General features: G+C 39.2%; 1 protein-coding gene across 2 annotated transcripts in view; it reads right to left on the bottom strand.

The window, feature by feature from the left end:
• nt5dc1 (5'-nucleotidase domain containing 1) overlaps nt 1-21,872 on the bottom strand; it is a 163,770-nt gene that overhangs the window by 4,325 nt on the left and 137,573 nt on the right. Inside the window, exons 10-11 of one of the 2 annotated variants that reach the window (XM_088002201.1) lie at nt 15,499-15,672; nt 1,945-2,113 (exon numbers count right to left, since the gene is read on the bottom strand). In XM_088002201.1, coding sequence (XP_087858327.1) covers nt 1,945-2,113; nt 15,499-15,672 — 343 coding nt within the window. The remainder of the gene's footprint in view (nt 1-1,944; nt 2,114-15,498; nt 15,673-21,872) is intronic. The other variant, XM_088002202.1, reaches the window with a different exon arrangement.

Here is a 21,872-nt window from a genome sequence, read left to right as displayed (position 1 = left end):
AGCATGTATATGTTTATCCTGTTCTAGTGGAAGAAAATCAAAGGTAATCTCACAATTTTCTTGAATACTGACACAAGTCCTGTTTTTAAGTGAAAAGGAACCAAATCAATCACATTTAACATGAAAAGAGAAAGCAAAGAAAGCTCTTTAGATTAAAAAAATGAATAAACATGAAGCATCTATTACTTTATTTTCTACACACAGGCCACAACTGCTATCTGCAAGTCAGTAAGCTGATTTCTGCAACACCACCTAACAGGAACATTTTGTGTTAGTTTTTCCAAGTATAATTTGTGGTTTCTTTGATGGCCTACAGCAGAGGTTCCCAAACTGTGGGGCCCGCCCCCAAGAGGGGGCGCCGTGCCATTGCAGGGGGGGACGCTGGAAGCTGTCTGGATGAAAAAAACAAACAAAAAAAAAAACATGAACGCTGTATGCGCTGGGTTTTTACCTTAGAATGACCAACTCTCTGTTATTCCTATGTCAATTTGATACAGTAGAGGCTTCCACACTTCCATATCTGTGTCCTCTGTCACTTTTATCAGCAGTTAAAACTGTTTAATCTGTTGTTAACATGTGGTAACCTGTTTTTCCGAGCCGCCTTTAAACGCAACATGAGCGCTACAACGCTTGCGTTGGGTTTCCACCTGTGAAGGAGACCTGCTGCTGCTGGGCGGAGTTACGCAGGTGACCTGAGTGAAGTTGGCCCCCCCACCTTCTTCAAATCAGACAAAATTGGTGTCAAACGTTTGTGCAGCAAAAATTTTCATTTGTGCCGCTATCATTTTAAAGATATAAAGAAATGTTTCCAGAGGTCATCCAAGGTCAACCAGCCCCCCCACCTTCTTCAAGTCAGACAAAATGGGTGTCAATCAACTCAGCTACGTTTGTGCTGGTTTGTGCAGCAAAAATTTACGTTTGTGCTGCTTTGGCTTTGAAGATATTAATGAAAGTGTAAAGGTCAAAAGGTCAACCAGCCCCCCCACTTTTATGAAATCAAACAAAATCGGTGTCAAACATTAGTGCTATGTTTGTGCTGGTTTGTGCAGCAAAATTTTTCGTTTGTGCCACTATCATTTTAAAGATATAAAGAAAGTTGGATTTCATAAAAGTTGGGGGGCTGGTTGACCTTGGATGACCTCTGGAAACATTTCTTTATATCTTTAAAATGATAGCTGCACAAACGAAAATTTTTGCTGCACAAACCAGCACAAACGTAGCACAAACGTTTGACACCAATTTTGTCTGATTTGAAGAAGGTGGGGGGGCCAACTTCACTCAGGTACGCAGGTGTCTTAGAATCATGGCAGCAAACCAGCAAAACACAAAGAACTTTTCACAGTTTTTCCCCCAAACTAACAGACTGTTGAGTAAAGCTGTTGGATGCAGGTAAAGTTAGCTAAAAGATGACTAGCTAGCTAATATCAATACAGCACCTTAAGCTTGTTAACTAGTAGCTTGTAGGCTACTGGTGTTGTTGTCTATGTTCAGATACGATTCATTTTGCCCCCCAAAAAGTTGATTCCCCCCCTTGTTTGTCTGGAGCCAGGGCTGAGTATAACAGGAAGTCTCTAAGAATCCAGCCCCTACCCCCTTCGCTCACACACATCGTTCAACCAGACAGCTATTTGTAAGCCATAGGGGGGCCCAGAAATAGTTTGGAAACCACTGGCCTGCAGCATGCCCTAGTATCAGTGAATTGCTAATGTAAAGTGCCACACAAACACAAAGGTTATCATGACAGTCCTACCTGTATGTTTTAATCTGTCTGTACATACAAATGATTTTGAATGTGGAGCAGTAACCACTAGAAGTTGGCAGAATGGACACCAGAGGTGGCTTTGATTCGCTTCAAATGGTATAAAACATTTTATATAATTTTTTAACATATTTCTGTAATTACACTTTAATCTTCATTATATGGTATGTTTTTACCCCGCCTACCTGCTATGTGCTCCACACTGGGGATAGCCATGGTACTGTATGTGTGAATACAGTGGCAGCACCAAGTCAGCTTCTGGTGCTCCTCGTTGCCCCCTTCGCTTTTGTGCACGTCAACAAAGTAGGACCCCCATTGGTTAGACATGGCAGAGGGTGACTTCATGCCTTGTTCCTGCAGAGATATTTCACACACAAACCAAACTGCACTAATTTGTTTGAAGACTAATTTTCAGACAAGTTCAACCCTGTTTAAGGGAGCTCAGAATTCCAAAGAGCACATCACACAATATAAATATCTTTTACAGGAGTATACTCAAGTGATGATTAACAATCACGGAGAGAGCAGGATGGGTTAGGGTTACATCCAGTTTTAAAAACTGGATGTAAAAACACAATGACTGTTATCAGCATTTTAAAAATTGTTTTTGTACACATCACTTAATTTAATCTGGAACAGTTGCATAACAGACTCAGTAAGAGAACCAAGAGTCAGAATTGGCCAAAAAGACCAAGGAGTTTAAAAAAATGGTTGCAGGAAATGCTCTGACACCAACGGCGCCGGATTCATTTTTGAGGTGGGGGGGCCAGGGGTGTTTCGTCATCTCTGTTTCGCACTTTGAATGTCAGGCGCGTGCTTGTTCAGTTGACACGATGGCACCTGTCAATCAACTCATTGGGTTTGTCGCAATTTGCCCCGAAGTCAGCGCCCCTTACCTGGAGGACAAAGCTGTCGGGTCCATCATGCGAAGCAGCCTGGTTACTGATTTACTGATTGCTGGCTATTAAATGCACTGCAGTGAAACAGATTTGGTGAAAAATAATCAGAAAAAATTGTTAAAAGTTGTGGGGGAACATGCACAAAGCATTTAGAGGAAGGAATAAAGTTTATTCCATTTTCAAAACTGGTGTCTGGAAAAATGCAGGATAATGTCGGCTGCAGCATAAATGCCTGCAGCCGACCCAAGAACAGCTGAATACAGAGATCCGCTGTATTAAAACACCATGTTTGTATGAAGGTTTTGTCATTATTACATCATATTCTTAATGGTTAAATATCAATGCGTGAAGCTTGGTCCAAATATGTGCTGTGTCTACAAATGGGTACAGTTTGCTACAGTTGCGGCGCGTCTCTAAATCAGTCGCGCATGACGCCAAAGTGCGTTTGGTGTGAACGCACCAAAAGTGCAACGCGCTGAACTTGAAGCGTCAGAGGCGTTTTTTTAACGCGTGTAACGCGTTTAATGCGAACGCACCATTAGGGAGTTAAACGGTTGTCCAAGCAGGTGACCCGTCAGGTCTGCAGTTCGCCAAACCACAAAAAAAAAAAAAAAAAAAAAAAAAAAAGAAAGAAAGAAAGAAAAGCTCATACACCGGCGACCTGCCAGAACCGTGTCTGGTAAAAAGCTCAGGAGGGATCCAAACAACCACTCTTAGATCTATGGGAAGGATCAAACTCCGCTCAGTCATTATTAGCTTACAGAAAAAGCGTCAAGCCGCCAAATAAACAAAAGTAAATTGACCGATAACATTTAGGCTTATGCATGTCCACCCCTACAAACTCACACAGAGGTGCGCTACAAGATGTTTGACAAAAGATCTTTTTTTCTACTCAATATAGTTAATAGTCCTTGTCAAACGGCAGTTTGACCAAAGTCCAAAGGGTTGGAGTCCCAGTTGACGGCGTCTCAACTAAAGTTCTACAGCTTTTTATTTCTCTTTCTCACTGTTTACATTTTAATTATGTTTTTTAAATCTCTTTCTCACATGCTGTTTTTATTTTAATTATGTAAAGCACTTTGAAATGCCTTGTTGTTGAAATGTGCTATACAAATAAAATTTGATTGATTGATTGATTGATTGAATAGTCAAGAGAGTTGGATAATAAAGTAATCCAAAAATTATTGTTTTCTTTTTTTACATGCCTACAGCCGTACAACTGCGGGCGCCCCTGTGCTCAGCTAAATACGCACGATACAATTATGCCGAGGATGCATAGATATGACAAAATCACGACTAGTCAAATATTTGGAACATTTAAAAAAAATAAAATAGTTGTCAAATATCCTCCAGCAATGCCAATTCAGAGAAGCAGGACAACCTAATGGTTCCAGTGCATCATCACGTTACGGCGCAGCTGCGCTATCTGGATGCTGTGGGTCCGAAGCCAAAAGGTGCAGATTATATTTGCTGCTTGTTCCACAAATTGTGCAGGAAAGAGATTTCTGAGTGAGACAGATAACCAGCCAGACTGCTAACAATATTTTAGCATTGAAAACAAAATGAAAGACTCCACGATTAAACTTTAATGTGCTTGTTATTTGACAAACAAAAATGAATTTCAACAGCCAGAGACCTGAAAGCTTTCAGTGGCCATCGATACTGATGGCTGATTGGCTTTTGGAGGAAAAAAAATAAAAAAAATTCACGCAATTATTTTTCAACTCGAGCAAAAATGATCTGCACTGGCAACGTGTGGGTGAGCATTTAGTCCGGACCGGACATTCCCCATCAGGCACGTGCAGAGGGGGGGGCTGGGGGTGCTTGAGCACCTGCCCTTTTTGCTCCTTGCTCCAAAGTGCCCTTTTGGTCAAATTTTATTTTTTTGTTTGTTTTTTTTTTTTGTTGGTATTATTATTTTCTAAGCCCTCTTCTGACACGTACTAAACATGTACATGTACATGAACATGTACTAAAATTATTTTTTTGTTTTATTTTGTTTTTTTGTACAACATAATAAGCCCTCCGGTCATCTTGTTACCTTTGACCTTTTGCCCGTGACGCATGACGCAGTTGCCTCTCGCACAGTGAGATGAGGTGGCTAACTGGAGCTCAGCATAGTGAACGTTCCAGATTACAGATCAGTTTTTGGTGAATTATATATATATATATATATATATATATATATATATATATATATATATATATATAAACGTTTTTGGTGAATAAAGTGGAGTAGACTTGCTACTTGTCAGATGACGGAAAACGTTGTAGTATCGCTTCTGCTTCAGCACGGAGTCGCGGTTTAAGCAGAGAGGTAATGAAATACAACAGACACTGACAGGCCTCTGCGTCTGGCTTACTCTGAAGAACTACTGAGGGGAGGAGACAACCAGGTGAGGAAAAACTGTTCTTATCTATCGATTCAGTATTTTTATCATACAGACATTAGGCTGTTGTTGTTGTGCCATTAGCTAGCTGCTAGCTAACGACTTTGCTAGCAAAGCTAATAACTGAAAAGCTTCTTCCCTGTGTACGAGGCACATCGCCCGTCCAAAACCGATCATCTCCATAATGAATATATGTCGGATCTTCTAATTTCCTTTGCGGCATAATGTACATTGCATTTATTCTGGCGTTAAGTAAATGTATCTTGAAGGAGAATAGCACTTAAATAAAAGTCCAACGAGGATATTCATTTAGAATTAAAAATAACTCACCCTGAATTACCATGATAGATATAATGTATGTAATTAATGAAGGGGAAAAAACTCAACCCAGACTTTAAGTTTAGGGTCTGGTTCGCAGAGTATGTAGTTAAATTTTTTCCCCAATTATTCAATGGGAAAAAATAAACTAACCTCAGTTAAGTAAATAAAATTGTAATCGAAACTTTTGGAATTGTAATGATATTTTTAAAAAACAAATTGTTTTGTTTAAAAAACTTTTTCAAAATTAAATAAGTAATTTTTGTCTTGTGAACTTAAAAAGTTATTTGCCATCATAAACTTTTATTTGCACACATCAGAAATCTTTTGTTGTGATTTTGGGTCCTGCCCATGACGTCATGTGAGAATCACAAGCAGTGATAGTGTAATTCTGTAAAGACAAAATATGTAAATCAGAGCTAAACCACCAGCTCTGATTTACATATCTTGCTAAATTACGGGTTTGAATATTGCAATACTTTCCTATAACAAAATAGACCTGCAGAAAGAAATTACTAATAAAATATCTTACATATGCATAGTTGTATGCTCTATATAGAGATTTTCCTTAGCTTTGATTGTATATCTCACAATTTATCATTGTTTATTAAACTCTGAAAGCTGAGAGGCTTTGTTAATATTCTGTCCTAGAATGCGGTAAGATGTGCCCTTTTTTTTTGAGCACCTGCCCTTTTAGTGGTCTCTGCACGGTCATTAGCTAGCTGCTAGCTAACGACTTTGCTAGCAGCGTTCCCTCGCAATAATCTAATGATCAGTTCATGCGACATAATTGATACTGTAAGCCTTTTTTACGGTGACCACCGTACTTTCTGCTTTAATACGAGCTTATAAGGTTTTTCCATGAACTATTGAGTTATTATCGCGGGGTAATAAGTCATCTGATTGTGTCTCTGTTGTGTTTGTAGTCTGAATGGTTTAAAGTGCTGCTTTCAGTGCCGTTCCATCTGAGCCTTAACAGACATAAACATGCAGTTAAATAGAGTTTCAATCAGTTTTTTGCACCAAAGAGTTAATAATAATAAACACATTTTCACTGAGGCTCTATAAGAGCCATGTGAATGAAATAAGTAATTATTGATATGACAGGAGCAGCGGCTTTGACACCTGGTGGTGGGTGTGTCGATGTGACTGTCATTAAGTATGAATAGGAAAGTTGCTGGCGCGGTGGCTGTGTGTGTATCAGGAAGCGGGTGATCAGGGTGGTCAGTCCTCGCAAGGTTTGGAGCATGACAATGAAAATAGAATAAATCGAAAATTGTGACAGACCAAAGAAGAGGTTTGGAGTTGATTGATACACGGACAGATGAGATTCCCTAAGTTAACCCAGTGCGGCCCTCTACCACCATTAGTTTGCTGTGTTTTATAATAATAAAACGTGTGAAAACAGGACATTGATGAGCTCACTCGGTGAGCTCATCAATGTCCTCCGTATTCTGCTCACAAAGAGCCTGCCATTAAATGGCCTCAAAACATCCTTGTCGTGTGTCAGTGACCTCCTCTGACCACTTCCTCACTGTCCTCATGGTTGCCTGCATTGCAATCAACTGATCTCTGGTGTAAACGATGCGGCCAAGTTGTTGTGGCCAAGTATCTCTACAGTGAAGAAAAAGATTATGACTCAAAACACGAGAAGGAGTAACTGCAGCAGGCTGCATACACGTTGGCACATGCACACTACAGTATCAGAAACACATGAAACAGCGTGTTCAAGTGCGGTCCTTGAATTGGCCCAAGTCGGGTCATCCACAGGGTGGCAAACCGAGACTCACACTCGGGTGTCTAGAACAAAGATAGGCAATTTCAATCCTTGTGGGATTCTTGCATTAAAGACTAACACACATCAATCTAACAGTGGTGTTAGACCCCTCTTTAGATTGAAGGTGGTTATTTCTCCAGTTCATTAAAATTTGGTGAAATGTTAAAAGAACCAAGCAATTTTTCAATATGTAAAATTGCTTGGCCAAGCCCTGAAAGCACCTAATGTAAATGATATTTGTATTGGTTCGGAAACAAGCTGAGGTGCAAAGAACTGATCAGTAGATTATTGCGAGGGAAAGCAAAAGAAAAAAAAATTCCCCATGTCCCCTGGGGGGCTCCGTAGATAACGGACATGGCTCCGATGTCTTTTTTTTTTCATCCCAACGCCGTTAGAAAGAAAACGTCGCCACAGTTCTATAAATACACCATTTGGGCCAGATGTGTCACAAATACAGAATTCTCATTTAATTTTTAGGCAGAATTGTTCCAGACATGGACCGTATCAGAGCCAGAGTCTCTATTCAGGTGTCAGACTGGTTCCTGATCCCAACCCGACCCGGAGCTGCGCATGTGGTAAACCTTTGGGTGACTGTTATGATCTGGAGCCTCAGATTTGGTCCAGATTTCAGTGCTGTAGGTTTTATCTGTGCTTCTGTCTGTATATAAACATAGAGAGATGTCAGTCACAGATTGTCAGAGTCTGTGTAAATGTCTGGTGGGATCAGCTGACGGGCAGAGCAGGGCCGTAAAGTGGGAGGAGGGGGGACAATGGCCCCTTGTCCCCCCCACCAATTCCACACTCAAAAAAATGAACTTAGGGGGTTATTACATTAATAAAAGAATATCATGTACTTTTAACACAATAATTTCATGTTTTAAACAAAAACGTGATAAAATCATGTTGAACAAACAAGAAATTCATCAACTTAACGTTTCTGAAATTGAATCATGTTGAGATAACACGATTCATTATAATCAGACTGATCTTGTGCTGGAGGCGACGAGCGAGATCATGGCTGATCCCGCGAGATCATGGGAAATCACACGAGGCCCCGCGAGATGATTGTTTTTTGTGCCAGGAAAACGCCAGCTGCAGTTTAGAGAATACTAAATTTTCCTGGCAGGATTGTGCACATATCAGTGTTGCTATGTTTGGTTACGTTTCTATGTAATTGATGTACTTTTCTTCTTTTCTATTCACTTTTCTTATTGTGTACTATATTACTTTTTATATTTGTATCATGTTTGAAATAAAAAAAAAATTCAAATTTCTCATGTCAGTGGCTAACGTGTTAACATCACATGAAGTGATGGTTAGCTGGTAATTAATCAGCGTTTTTCTAACATTTGCACCATTTCCTGCTTGCTCCATGCTTGTGTCAAAGCACAACTGAATTGAAGTGGTCATTGCATTTATAAAAAATAACATGTTTAACAGAATTATTTCATGTTTCAAAGGCAAATATGACAAAATCACGTCAAATAAACATAAAATTCAACAACCTAGCGTTAATAAAATGTATTCAAGTTGAGACAACGTGATTCAATTTAGTCTGACTAATCTCCCGCCGAAGACGGTCTAGCGAGACCCGGAGATCACGCGAGACACTAGCGAAATTACGGAAGATCACGCGAGATCACGCGAGATCTTGTGTCTGGGAAAACTTCAAACGGTTCTTTCAAGAGAAGCGGGAAGATTCCTGATTTGGATCTGCTTAATTTGAAAAAGGTAAGATTCAGTCTATTTTCATCCGTCTAAATCAAAAATAAAAATCGAAATAAAAAGATGCAAATTAAAATCATCAGACTTTTTAAAAGAACATTTTTTTCTATGTTCGGTCACGTTTCTATGTAATTGATGTACTCAAATCATGCTAACATCACATGAAGCAGTGTAAGGGACACAAAGCTGCTGTCAAGACAAAAAATGGACCCCATAAATGTCACAGTTTTGCTCCTCCTCAGGTTGTTAAAACTCCCTGGAAAAAAGTTGGACTGATGTAAATTCAGCATCTGGTGCCATACAAACTCTGAAGTCTGAGGTTTAGTGGATTTTAAACACTGGGGCCAAACATAAGTCTATTTAAATGTTTTTTTTTTATTATTATTATTTTATTTCAGTACTGTTATTATGTAGGTAAATGCAGAGTGGACATTGGATGCACACGCACTTTTGTGGCTTTCTATCGTAATACAGATTCTTAATTTATTAATAATAAAAAGTATTAAATTTGAGTCAGGAACCTGCGGAGACCTTTGCTGTTAGAGCTTTAAATGTGCTTGCAATGTCCACATAAATGTCCACCTGCTAACTATGGATTTCTAGTATTTTTTTCTGGCTGAAACACTCAGAGGATTGTCCATTATTCCTATTAGTCCATGAACAGGCTTTCTTTTTTTTTAAATACATATATTCCTCTGCTCTAAAGATGTATTTTGTTATTGTACTTGTTTTTCCCCAAATAATTGTAGTTCAAAAACAATTTTTAAGTTTATCGGTTTAATTTTGAAATGTTGAGGTTTTTGTTTAGATTTTTATGTTTTATATTTTTATTGCTTTCTACCATGTTCAAGTCACCACTGTTCTGCACATACATGCTTGCATGTGCCCAGTGGTTATATTCAGTTTCAGAACAGCTGAAACACTGGGTGCCTTTAAATCTCAACTTAAAACCCACCTGTTTAGAGTTGCTTATAGCTAAATTAGGCTTAGTGCGGTTTTAATGTCTTCAATGTTTTTAATGTTTTTGGCTTTACTTTTTATCTGTTTCACTGTTTATTAAATGTTGCATGACTCTGTTTCTGTTTTTAATTATGTAAAGCTCTTTGAAATGCCTTTCTGCTGAAATGTGCTGTACAAATAAAATTTGATTGATTGATTCATGATGCATTCAAGAGACTTGTACTAAAAGTTTGAATGTTCAGATACAACTCTGCTCAGGGTGAATTACATATTTTAATGTTTGAAAATCTGATCTCTTTCAGAACATCACCTGTCTGTTATCCACCTACATAAGCTCTGGTGAAGGGGGTCATCGGCCATCAAGTTTTATATTGCAGTGGCTAATGGTAAGTTTTGCCAGATCTAAAATGACTGAATCTAGTGTTGGAGCGATCATAAGGGTTCAGCTGAACTTGTATTTGGCAAGTCAGTTTTATTTGTCTTTATTTGCGTGGGGATGTGGAACTGTAAGGAGTGTTGTCTCTCTCTGTCTAGTAGATATGAGCTGCTATCAGCCCTATGCTAGCTACAGAATAGTACAGAGCAAGGGGGAAGAAGGATGAGCAGCGACATGAGATTGTGATTGACAGCACTAAAACTCTCCTGCCACTGACTGGTTGTTTCTAGCACTGGGAGAAGGCAGAGGAAATAGATTTTTCACAGTATATCCCTCTATACTGAACCCTTGTTTCAGACATAAATATTTCTTAGGTGACAGCTTCAGTTAGAAGTTTAAATAAAATGTTAAACTTAATTTTAGTCATGGCATAATGAAAGGAGAATAACTATTTTAAAGATCTTTCAAATAGGCTGCAAGCCACTGATCACTTTCGTTGTGACTTCCTTTGAATGTTGCTAAGTTTTCAAGTATGTGACCCTATAGTATACTGCTGGATTTTTGCGGTTGTTCTCATTGTTTTCTGATCTGCATATTTAGGAAAACACGGCTGAAGTCAGACGAGGGTGGATCCTAAAAGGCCTGTGTGCATACCTGGATGAAGATCCAGAGAAGCTGGAGAAAGAGTACATGGTATGTTAATTTATCTTTGTGTCTACAAAAGAGGTGATTATAGTTGGAGTTAATTGGACTTCCTGTGAATTACCAACAAATTTAAAATAAGAGATGATCATTAAAACTCTTCTTTTTTTTCACTTGGGTACATTCAATTTTAATTTGACTTTTGAGATGCTTTTAGATTTCTCCAACAGAAAAGGATAATCATTAGTAAGATTGATATAATTACAGTTATTGTTAAGTGGGTTTAAAATGAGGATTTTTAGGTGAGTTAAACTCCACAAAAAGATCTTTGGCCTGTTTTATTTAGCCTTTTTTTCTAACAGCATTGTTTCATATTCAGACAAAAATATTAAGTAACTTTACCTAAGATGTTAGTACTGATCTATTTGGAAATAACTACCACACATAGTCATGACATTTCCTCCATCCAGGAAACAAGACAGGTTCTTCATGGATAAGATGTTTGGTTTGTGTACAGAGTCAGGGCTTTGTTTGCACATAAGTAGGACTGGTTTGGAATGACAGTCTGTGTGGTGGATCCTCAGACTGTCATTTCAATTGAGGAGAACAGGCCATGGAATATGGGGCCTATTTGGGATTCATCCCTTCTCTTCATGTTTTTCCATATGAGACAATATACCGTATTTTCCGCACCACAAGGTGCACCAGATTATAAGACGATTTTTGTGAAAATGTAGAAAATATGGTACCTTTTCTAAATGGGAAATCTTACCACTGGACTCACAATTAACACAGACAGATCTTTGATGGACCTTAGCTGTTGGTGAGTCAGCCAAATAAGTGTAAAGTTATTTTTTTATTTAATGAGATGTGAAATCTCTCCCACCCCAATACCCCACCCTTGTTCCCATCATCAAGGTGCACAAATGGCCGAGACCGTCTGTGGAATCTTCGTTATTCAACCGGAGAGTGCAGAGCCTGGCGATGCCATTGAGGATGTTGGGATTCTCCTGGACGGCGTGGAAGTGATGAACAACTTGGGCAATGTGTCTTTACATGTTTTTCTAAAGACTGCAGTCGAAAACTAAATTTTAATTGTTACAGTTCGCAAAGTTGAGCGAATTTACTGACACTTTTTATGTTGTTAAGAATTTGATCTATTCTAAACACAGCCCAGTTTTTTTCTGGAAAAACAAAACTGACCTTTTGTTGTTTATTTCAACTTTCAACTCAGCTGTTTTTTGTGCTGTGTAAAAAGAAAATGGATAACAATTTTGAAAATACAGTTCATGTTGTACTTTTTCTCATTGTTGAGTGTTCTTTCTTCTTTCAGTGTGGTCTTAAAACACTTCATTTAATAGCACTTAAGAAAATGTCTTTGAATTAACATAATTCAATCATGGAAAGATTTTCCACACGATTATATAGCTTTCTTTCAGCATGAAGCATGTTTGTTCAGCTAACTTAATTTTGGATCAACTTAATTAAGTAGTGTGAAGGTATCACTGTAAAATTAGTTGGTCTGGTTCTATTAAATTACATTGGGTCCAACTAAAGTAAATAAGTTGAATCAACCACAAAAATTAAGTTGAGCCAACACATTTGCTTTAAATTGGAGTAACAGAATTACATAGTGCTGAAATAAAGCAAAGTAATCAGGTGGAAAATCTTTCCATGATTTTTTTATGTTAATCCAAAGAGTTATTTCTTTCAGTGCAGCGCCTATGTCTGACACCAACACTGACAGCAAGCTTTTAATCATTTCATAATATCATAATTTGCAATCCAATCTTTTTGGGTCATTTTACTTCTTTTGAATATCTGGTTACTGAGGTAAAAGGCCATAAAAAAAGTTCACTGTTATCTTTGAAAGTACAGTCTCCATTGACTCACTTAGCAAAACAGCTACTATCATAAAATGTTCTTTCACAGACAACACAGCAGAAACATTTCATCAAATTTACTCTTTCACCACGCACTTATGGGGCAACCATGTAAATGAGTTGGTAGATAACTTCCAAAGTAGATAACCTTTTCTTCATAAATCACTGAACGGCAGGGGAGCAGTATAGGAGGGAAAAGTGATGACAATTCTAGGGGCCCTGACCAACAGGGGGCCCTCCACAATTTAATTATTTTTTGTTCATAGAAATTAAAAAAACAAAAAACAAAACGGGGCCCTGTCAATTACAAAATTAATCATATTGTATTTTCAAAGATTGTTTTTAGCAGTAAAAATTTTATGTTCCCACTCCCAGATAAAAACACACATCCATATTTGCCCTGAACCCCCTTATCTGTGTTAAATGGTTCGTTCCTGCTTGGAGCGCTTCAGAGAGTCGCTGTTAGCAGCAGACAGTGGAAGACAAGAACGATTGTGGCAGTTACTATGGTTCTAAGAAAGTTATAAAATCAGATTTTCAAAAAAATGAAAAATAAGAGGAAGAGAGAGAAAAAGGCAAGAGTGTTAATTTATATCCCAGTTTTTCTCCAAGAGACGTGAGTAGACAGTGTGAGATTATCAACCATTTAGCATAATTAGCTTAGCTACAAACTACTTGTTGCCTCCTTTTCACTAGCATTTAATGAATTAAGGAAAACAATTACCAACACATTCATATATTGAACTTGTCCCTTGTACCTTTTACCACTTAGCAACAGATGAGTCGGTCATCAGCAGCTCTAACCCACGTCCCTCCTGACCCGTCCTCTCCTGAGTGAAATAAAAGCTGCAGTATGTCACTTTTATATAAATATTTTTTTTCACATATGTTTTAAAACTGTCATTATGTTTTGACAGTATGGTATGAGAGGTAATCTGTGAAAAATCTATTTCCTCTGCCTTCTCTCAGTGCTAGAAACAACCAATCAGAGGCAGGAGAGTTTTAGTGCTGTCAATCACAATCTCATGTGGTGCTGCTCATCCTTCCTCCCTCTTGATTTGTGCCGTGCTGCAGCTAGCATAGCACAGAGCTGTGCAGATTCAAACTGTGAATGCTCAGTTTAGTTAGCATAGCTACCAATGACAGCAGATAAATGGTTTCTTGTAATGATAAGTTGTTTCTCCACCTTTAGCACAGTGAGTCAATGAGGCTAATTGAGAGCGCTAAGAGCGTCCTACTAGTTCTGGTCAGAATGGTTCATTACTTTAACCAGTAATTCAGGAAAGAGATGGAGGAGATTGATTGTTTTCACAGATTATCTGTCTCATAACAAACTGCTACGACATGGTGACAGCTTTAACAAATATGGAGAAAACATATTTTTTATTAAAGTTATGTACTGCAGCCTGAATAAAATGCAACTACATAACATTTTTGAGAAGTCTGGATTGCTTCATGTGTATTTTGCATGTTGCTTTTGACTGTTGCTGATGGGGAGACATTTCAGTATCTAAAACTAATAAAAAATTTAAGCAACCTACTTGCATACTGGATGTGGACTGTTGGATGTTAAATTCATGAGCAGTAAATATTGTGCTAATTATCAGTATTGAACCAAAGAAAGCAAGGCAGATGGAAGCCTTTAAAATTGTGACACTTTTTATGGGTCAAATAGACTCAAAAAATTCTAACAGCAGCTGTGCAGGGGGCGGGGGAAGAAACAAATTTTTTGTCAGGGGGCCCAAGATTCCTGGCGGCGCCCCTGCTGAATGGCTGTGTTAGCACCACAATACATAAAAGATCTGCTGTTGTATCAACCTTCCAGACCTCTCAGATCTTCTGGTCCTGGTTCTGGTTGTGGTCTGCTCCGTGTCCCCAGAATCAGAACCAAATATGGAGAAGCAGCATTCAGCTTCTATGCACCACAAATCCTGAACAAACTCCCAGAAAACTGCAGAACAGCTGAAACACTGAATGCTTTTAAATATACCCTAAAACCCACCTGTTTAGAGTTGCTTTTGAAACATTATCAATGAAACAATCAACATTTTGATGTGTAATGACTGCACCTGACAATTGTTGACTGTATTTTCTACATCTTTGTATTTTTCTTTGCATGTTTTTATGATGTAAAGCCCTTTGAACTGCCTCTTTTACAGGACTGAAATATCAGTGAGGAAGAGGACCTCAGCCTCACTGATCCACCACCATACATAACATGTTTCTGTCATGTATGCTGACCTGCAGTGTTTGCTGTCAAACTTTTTTTTTCCTACCCAACTGTATGTTGTAATGAAAAAGGTTACATTTTTCTTTGTTTTCAGGGTCAGGTTGTGCAACTGAAACACAAAAATCACAAGTTAAAGGGGAATGCTGAGGTTGCCCAATGTGCTGCCGCTGCATTTTTCTCATGAAATGGATGGTCAGTTGGGTCAACCCTAATGGAGCTGAATGTGACTTTCTCTCTAAATCAGACACACAGTGACACATAAGATTGTGATGCAGAGGAAAAATAGGAAACTCAAGCCTTCATCTGCCACATTTGTGCTGACTTTTCATTCTGCAAATCGGAACTCTGTTGATTAATATCTGCTGCTGTGTGACACAAAAGGCTGCACTCTGTAAAAGTTTTTCTTCTATGTGGTTAATTTCCATTTGTTTTACACATTTTCAGCAACATTCATTTTATGGAGATTTTCAAACAGGGGGCAGGGTCTGAAAGAACAATGGTTGCTAAATGGAAACGGTTTCCTCAGTCATCAAACTTACCTCAAATTTTCCCCTTTTCTCCTGCGGCTCCACCTGAGTCTTGTTGGACAATGCTGCGTCACTCTTCGGAATGCCCTCTCCCTCCATTTCTTCCACTATCATCACAGTCTCCCACTTCCCAAAGGTGGTGGCAGGGAATATGTCTGACCTCATGCTATCTCCAAAATACGCCACCTGCAGATTCAGAAGGACAAAGCACCGTTTCATTTCAGCTGTCTCATAGGGACCATGCTCTCAGCAGCAAGTAGAAGGAACCACAACAATGTCTCTAGGATGAGAGCCTTGCAAAACTATTCACACCTTTTGAATACCTTCACATTTTGTCATGTTACAATGTTACTCAGGTTTGAATAAAGTTAAATGTACTAGTGAAGTGGAAAAATATGTATGGTTTTCTAAATTATTTACATATGAAAAAAAAGGGTGGCATGCATCTGTATCAAGTCCCCTTGACTCAACACTTTTTGTCTTTTGGGGGTTTGTCTCTACCAGCTTTTCACATCTGGAGAAGGAATTTTTCGCTCATTCTTGGGTGTAGTGATGAACTCAGACCTGAGCCTTCAGAAATTCATAAATACAGTTACAAAGTCAGCCTTCAATCACCTGAAGGACATTCCAGGTTTAAGATCTAAAGGGACTCATCCAACCTTCCAGACCTTTCAGGTCTTCTGGTTCTGGGCATGCAGAGCAGACATAGAGAATCAGCATTCAACTTCTATGCACCAGAATCTGGAACAACCTCCCAGAAAACTGCAAAATGGCTGAATTCCTTTAAATCAAGGATAAAAACCTATTTGTTTTGATTTACAAGAACAGGAACATATGTAATGTTTGCTGCTATTTCATAATTGCTTACTGTATGATGTTTTTATTGTGTAAGGCACTTTGAGCTCCGGTTACTGAATTGTGCAATACAAAATAAATTTTATTTGACTTTGACTAGCTCATTTTAATATGAAAATGCTGTGATGTAAATATGCCATCTGCTTCAGCTGCATATTTTTTCTTTTGTTGTACAGGAAGACGAACCCAGTCTCAACCTCTCATCGATCTTCACATTATCTTTGCATTCCCACAGTATGAAGCTGACACCACCACTTATCTGTATAATTGCCCTGAAATGAAAAGCTGAGTCGATGTAAACATCACTGAAGTAGAGAAGAAGCTACTTGTACTGTCTGACAAGTAGAATGAGCACCTACTCAAGTGGGTGTGACTAGAGTCTATACCTACGCTAGTCATCAGCACTGACAGAAAAGCAATGGTGGTGTTCTGTCAGATCAGCATACGCTTAGCACGAAGTGATGGCTATATCTGTCAGACAATATGCTGTCATTACCATATGATTTTATTTAATCAGCAACATAGAATCATGACGTAGATCATCATACACTTTGTTATTAACAACTGTATGACAACCTGTCTTAGCAGTTAACTAGTCAGACCGTCATCGAGGCCAGTTTTACACGGGCGTGTGTTGTAGCTGACTGCAGCGTTAGTCTCTGCTTTAAATACACGTTGAAACCACGACAATGCATGTATATCTATGTAGCTATCATTGAAAACAGTTTATTGACTTATTTTCATCGTAACCTGTCGCATATGCTGAACTGACAACTCATCTGAAGGTCAGACTTCTCAATGCGCAGGCATGTGTACATGTGCATGTATGCTACTCTGACAGCATATGATGATCTGATAGAACACCGGCAGAAATCACATTTCCACCATATTTTCTTGGAATTGCCCTCAGCTGGTTCAATGAACCAGAGCCACCATCTCTCATTGCTCAGCAGAGCCGATTTCAGAGCCAAACGATCGCTCTAATAAATATTTACAGAGGCCAAGAATTCCAGCACAGAAGCAACACATCATAGAAGGGAGTCATTGCTGACAGAACCATAAAGACATCTAGACAGCTGGTTAGACTTTAACTAGCTATTATTTTAAGGGACAGTACTATGTGTTTTCCAGGCACATAGTGTCATGCCATAAACTGTTACCTCTCTCTCTCTCTCTCTCTCTCTCTATATATATATATATATATATATATATATATATATATATATATATATATATATAAAATCCCCCTTCTCACCCACCGCGGGTGGTCTCTCTCTCTCTCTCTCTCTCTCTCTCTCTCTCTCTACCAGAGGTCTGGGAGCTTCAGGTTCTCCTCCAGTATCTTGGCTGTGCCTAGAACTGCACATTTCTGAACTGAGATGTCTGATGTTGTTCCTGGGATCTGTTTGAGCCACTGCTCCAGTTTGGGGGTGACTGCCCCGAGGGCCCCGATGACCACAGGCACCACGGTGGTCTTCACCTTCCAGGCCTTCTCCAGTTCCTCTCTGAGGCCCTGGTATTTCTCCAGTTTCTCCTTTTTCCTGATGTTGTGGTCACTTGGTATTGCTACATCCACCACAACGGCTTTCCTCTGTTGTTTATTCACCACCACAATGTCCGGTTGGTTCGCTATTACCATTTTGTCTGTCTGGATCTGGAAGTCCCACAGGATCTTAGCTCGGTCATTCTCCACCACTGTTCCCCACTTTGACCTCGGGGCTTCCAGTCCATATTCTGCACAGATGTTCCTGTACACTATGCCCCCCACTTGGTTATGTCGTTCCATGTACGCTTTCCCTGCCAGCATCTTGTACCCTGCTGTTATGTGCTGGACTGTCTCAGGGGCCTCCTGGCACAACCTACACCTTGGGTCTTGTCTGGTGTGGTAGATCTGAGCCTCTATTGCTCTGGTGTTTAGGGCCTGTTCCTGGGCGGCCAGGATGAGGGCCTCTGTGCTGTCCTTGAGTCCAGCTTTCTCCAGCCATTGGTAGGATTTCCTGATATCAGCCACTGCAGTTATTTGTCGGTGGTACATCCCATGTAGGGGCTTGTCTTCCCATGATGGTTCCTCCAGCACCTCGTCCTCTGTTCCCCATTGCCTGAGACATTCGCTGAGCACATCGTCCGTTGAGGCTTTGTCCTTGATGTATTTATGGATCTTGGATGTTTCATCCTGGACAGTGGCTCTCACACTCACTAGTCCTCTGCCTCCTTCCATACAGTCTCAGTGCTTGATTTGGGTGGTTACTACATGGTTAGTAGCGTGGTTAGTAGATACAGCCCCATCCGTGGTCTGTATCTCCTCCATTGGCCAGCTAATTATTCCTGCAGGCATAGCTGTTTTATATTTATATTATATATATATATATATATATATATATATATATATATATATATATATATATATATATATATATGATGTTCATGCAGCGTATCATTCTAACTTTTGCTTTGTTTCTGTTTTCCAACTGCATAGAGAATTTTCCGGTAAACACCTGATTAAAAACATACACTATATTGCCAATAAAAATATTCACCCACCTCCCTTGACTCACATATGAGCTTAAGTGACATCCCATTCATTTCAATATGACGTTGGTCCACCCTTTGCAGCTAGAACAGCTTCAACTCTTCTGAGGAAGGCTGTCCACAAGGTTTCAGAGTGTTTGTGGGGATTTTTGACCATTCTTCCAGAAGCACATTTGTGAGGTCACATACTGATGTTGGACGAGAAGGCCTGGCTCTCAGTCTCTATTCTAATTCATCCCAAAGGTGTTCTTTCAGGTTGAGGTCAGGACTAGGTGCAAGCCAGGCAAGTTCATCCACACCTGACACTGCCATCTATGTCTTTATGGACGTTGCTTTGTGCTCTGGTGCAGTCATGTTGGAAGAGGAAGGGGCCAGATCCAAACTGTTCCCACAAAGTTAGGAGCATGAAATTGTCCAAAATGTCTTGGTTTGCTGAAGCATTCAGAATTCCATTCACTGGAACTAAGGGGCCAATCCCAGCTCCTGAAAAACGAATCCCACCTCATAATCCCCCTCCACCAAACTTTAGATTTGGTGCAATGCAGTCAGACAAGTACCGTTCTCTCCTAACCCATCAAACCCAGACTCATCAATTTGCAAGATGGAGAAGCGTAATTCGTCACTCCAGAGAACGCCCTTCACTGCTCTAGAGTCCAAGCAGCAGTGCATCCGACGCTTTGCATTGCACTTGGTGATGTATGAAATGGATGAAGCTGCTCAACCATGGAAAACCATTCTTGTAAAGGCCTGTCATGATAGCAAATTTTTCTGAACGATTAATTGTCTCAAAACTTATTGCGATAAACAATATTGTTTGAAGACCATTTTAAACTGTTGTAATGGTAATGACATAATAATGCAATATTTTCCCAACATCTCTTTTTAAAGATTTTTTAATTGCATCAGTCCCAGTGTAGTCAGCTTGATAGATTTGTCTCTTTGTTCCAGATTTGTTCCTCAATGTTTTAAAACTGCTGCTGTCTGTCCTCTGCTAAAAAAGCCCAACCTGGATTCCTCTCTGCCTGAAAGCTGCAGACCATCTCTAAACTTCCTTTTATGTCCAAGATCCTTGAGAAGGTTGTAGCGCAACAACTGAACTCTTTTCTTGAGGAAAATGATCTTATGGACAGTTTTCAATCTGGTTTTCGTAGACTGCATTCCACAGAAACAGCATTATTAAAAGTTTCTAGCGATGTGTTGATGACAGCTGATTCTGGAAGCTTCACTGTGTTTGTTGTTCTGGACGCGATTTCAGCTTTTGACACTGTGGATCTCACTGTCCTTATCAACAGACTAAGAGATCTTTTTGTTATTTCTGACTGTTTTAAACTGGTTTAACTCTTATTTATCTGACAGGTCTTTTCCTGTTTTTATGAACAGTGTTCACTCTGATGTTGCTCAGCTGTCCTGTGGGATGCCCCAAGGTTCAGTTTTGGGCCCACTCCTCTTTTTACTGTACATACGCCCAATAGGTTTTATTTTAAATTGCTACAGTAATGTCTCTTATCATGCGTATGCTGATGATAAGAGATCCTCTGAATTTTATAAATTGACTGAACTCAGTAATTGCCTGTCTGACATTAACATTTGGCTGAATGACAACCACCTGCAGTTAAATGCAGGCAGGACTGAGACGCTTATCGTAGCTCTTGATGATAAAATCACGGAAATCAGGAAGCATCTTGGGTTTTTAAACCCTTTGAATAAAAATAGCCTCAGAAATCTGTGTTTTCTCTTTGACAGTTGTTGGTCTTTGGATAATCATTGCAAACTGTTAATTTGCAACTGTTTTTACAATTTAAGGAATATTTCGAAGCTGCGAGCTATTTTATCACAGAAGGAATTAGAAATGACTGTCCATGCATTTATTTCTTCTCGTTTAGATTACTGTAATGGCCTTTTAGTGGGTCTAAGTAAATCCTCCATGACTTCCCTTCAGTCTGTGCAAAATGCTACAGCGAGACTTTTAACTAGAACCTACATAACAGATCAAATAACTCCTGTTCTGGCCTCCCTGCATTGGCTCCTGGTGTATTTTAGGACTCATTTTAAAATTTTGGTTTTAAAATTTTGGCTCCCAAATATATATTGGACCTTCTGAAGCCTCTCTCTCCATCTAGGACTCTGAGCTCTTCTAATCAGATGCTGCTGACGGTACCCAGAACTTATTAGAAAACCTGTGGTGATAGAGCATTTCAGGTGGAGGCCCAGAGGCTCTGGAACGTCTCCCTCTATCAATGCGTTGCTCTGAGTCGACACATTTAAAAAGTGCAACTGGTAATCAAAATAAACAAAACCAAAATCAAAAATACAATGGACTCTCAGTCTCTGTGAGGGTTCTACACAAACCAGCCAGAGAGAAGCTGAATGGATTCCCAAAAATAATTGTAATTTATTACAAAAAGTCCAAAAATAATTCAAAAATTATGAATTGGGCCCAAAACTGAGGTCAACATAACAAACTACAATCAGGTAGAAACACAAAGAACTCAAACACAAAACTGACCTAACAAACAAGACATGAGGGGAACTTAATAGCGGCTGATCAGACCACTGCTGACACACATACAAGAACTTAAACAAATACTGGTCAACACAATACTAAATCTTTAAATTAAATTAGAACTAAACTGACAAAAAGAAGAAACATTAAAGAAATATCAAACTAATTTCAAGAAAACCAAATTTCCTCTTCCCCAGGCAAACAAATGGAATAACCCGCTGAGGAGGTTTCCCATCCATTAGCTGGAGCTCTTCTGTGACCCTCCAGCAGGAAACTGGTAACTCAAAACAAAGAAATTAATTTGTTGCATTTAACAGAAATATAAAGAACCGACAGATGAAGTTAACCAAATGTGTGCACTGCAAACAGTCAACTAAAGTGTCAGGCTAATGAAAATAATTTTTAAAAATAAAAATCTAAACTATTCACTAATTAATATGTAAACTAATGCTAAGGATGAACAAAAAACGATTACCATTCAGGTCTGTGCGACAGTAGG

Source organism: Poecilia mexicana, unplaced genomic scaffold (genome assembly GCF_051168715.1).
Source record: "Poecilia mexicana isolate PSO_F unplaced genomic scaffold, ASM5116871v1 scaffold_21, whole genome shotgun sequence".
In the NCBI taxonomy this organism is placed as follows: Eukaryota; Metazoa; Chordata; class Actinopteri; order Cyprinodontiformes; family Poeciliidae; genus Poecilia; species Poecilia mexicana.
The sequence above is the reverse complement of the archived record's forward strand: the minus strand, read 5'-3'. Positions and strand labels throughout refer to the sequence as shown.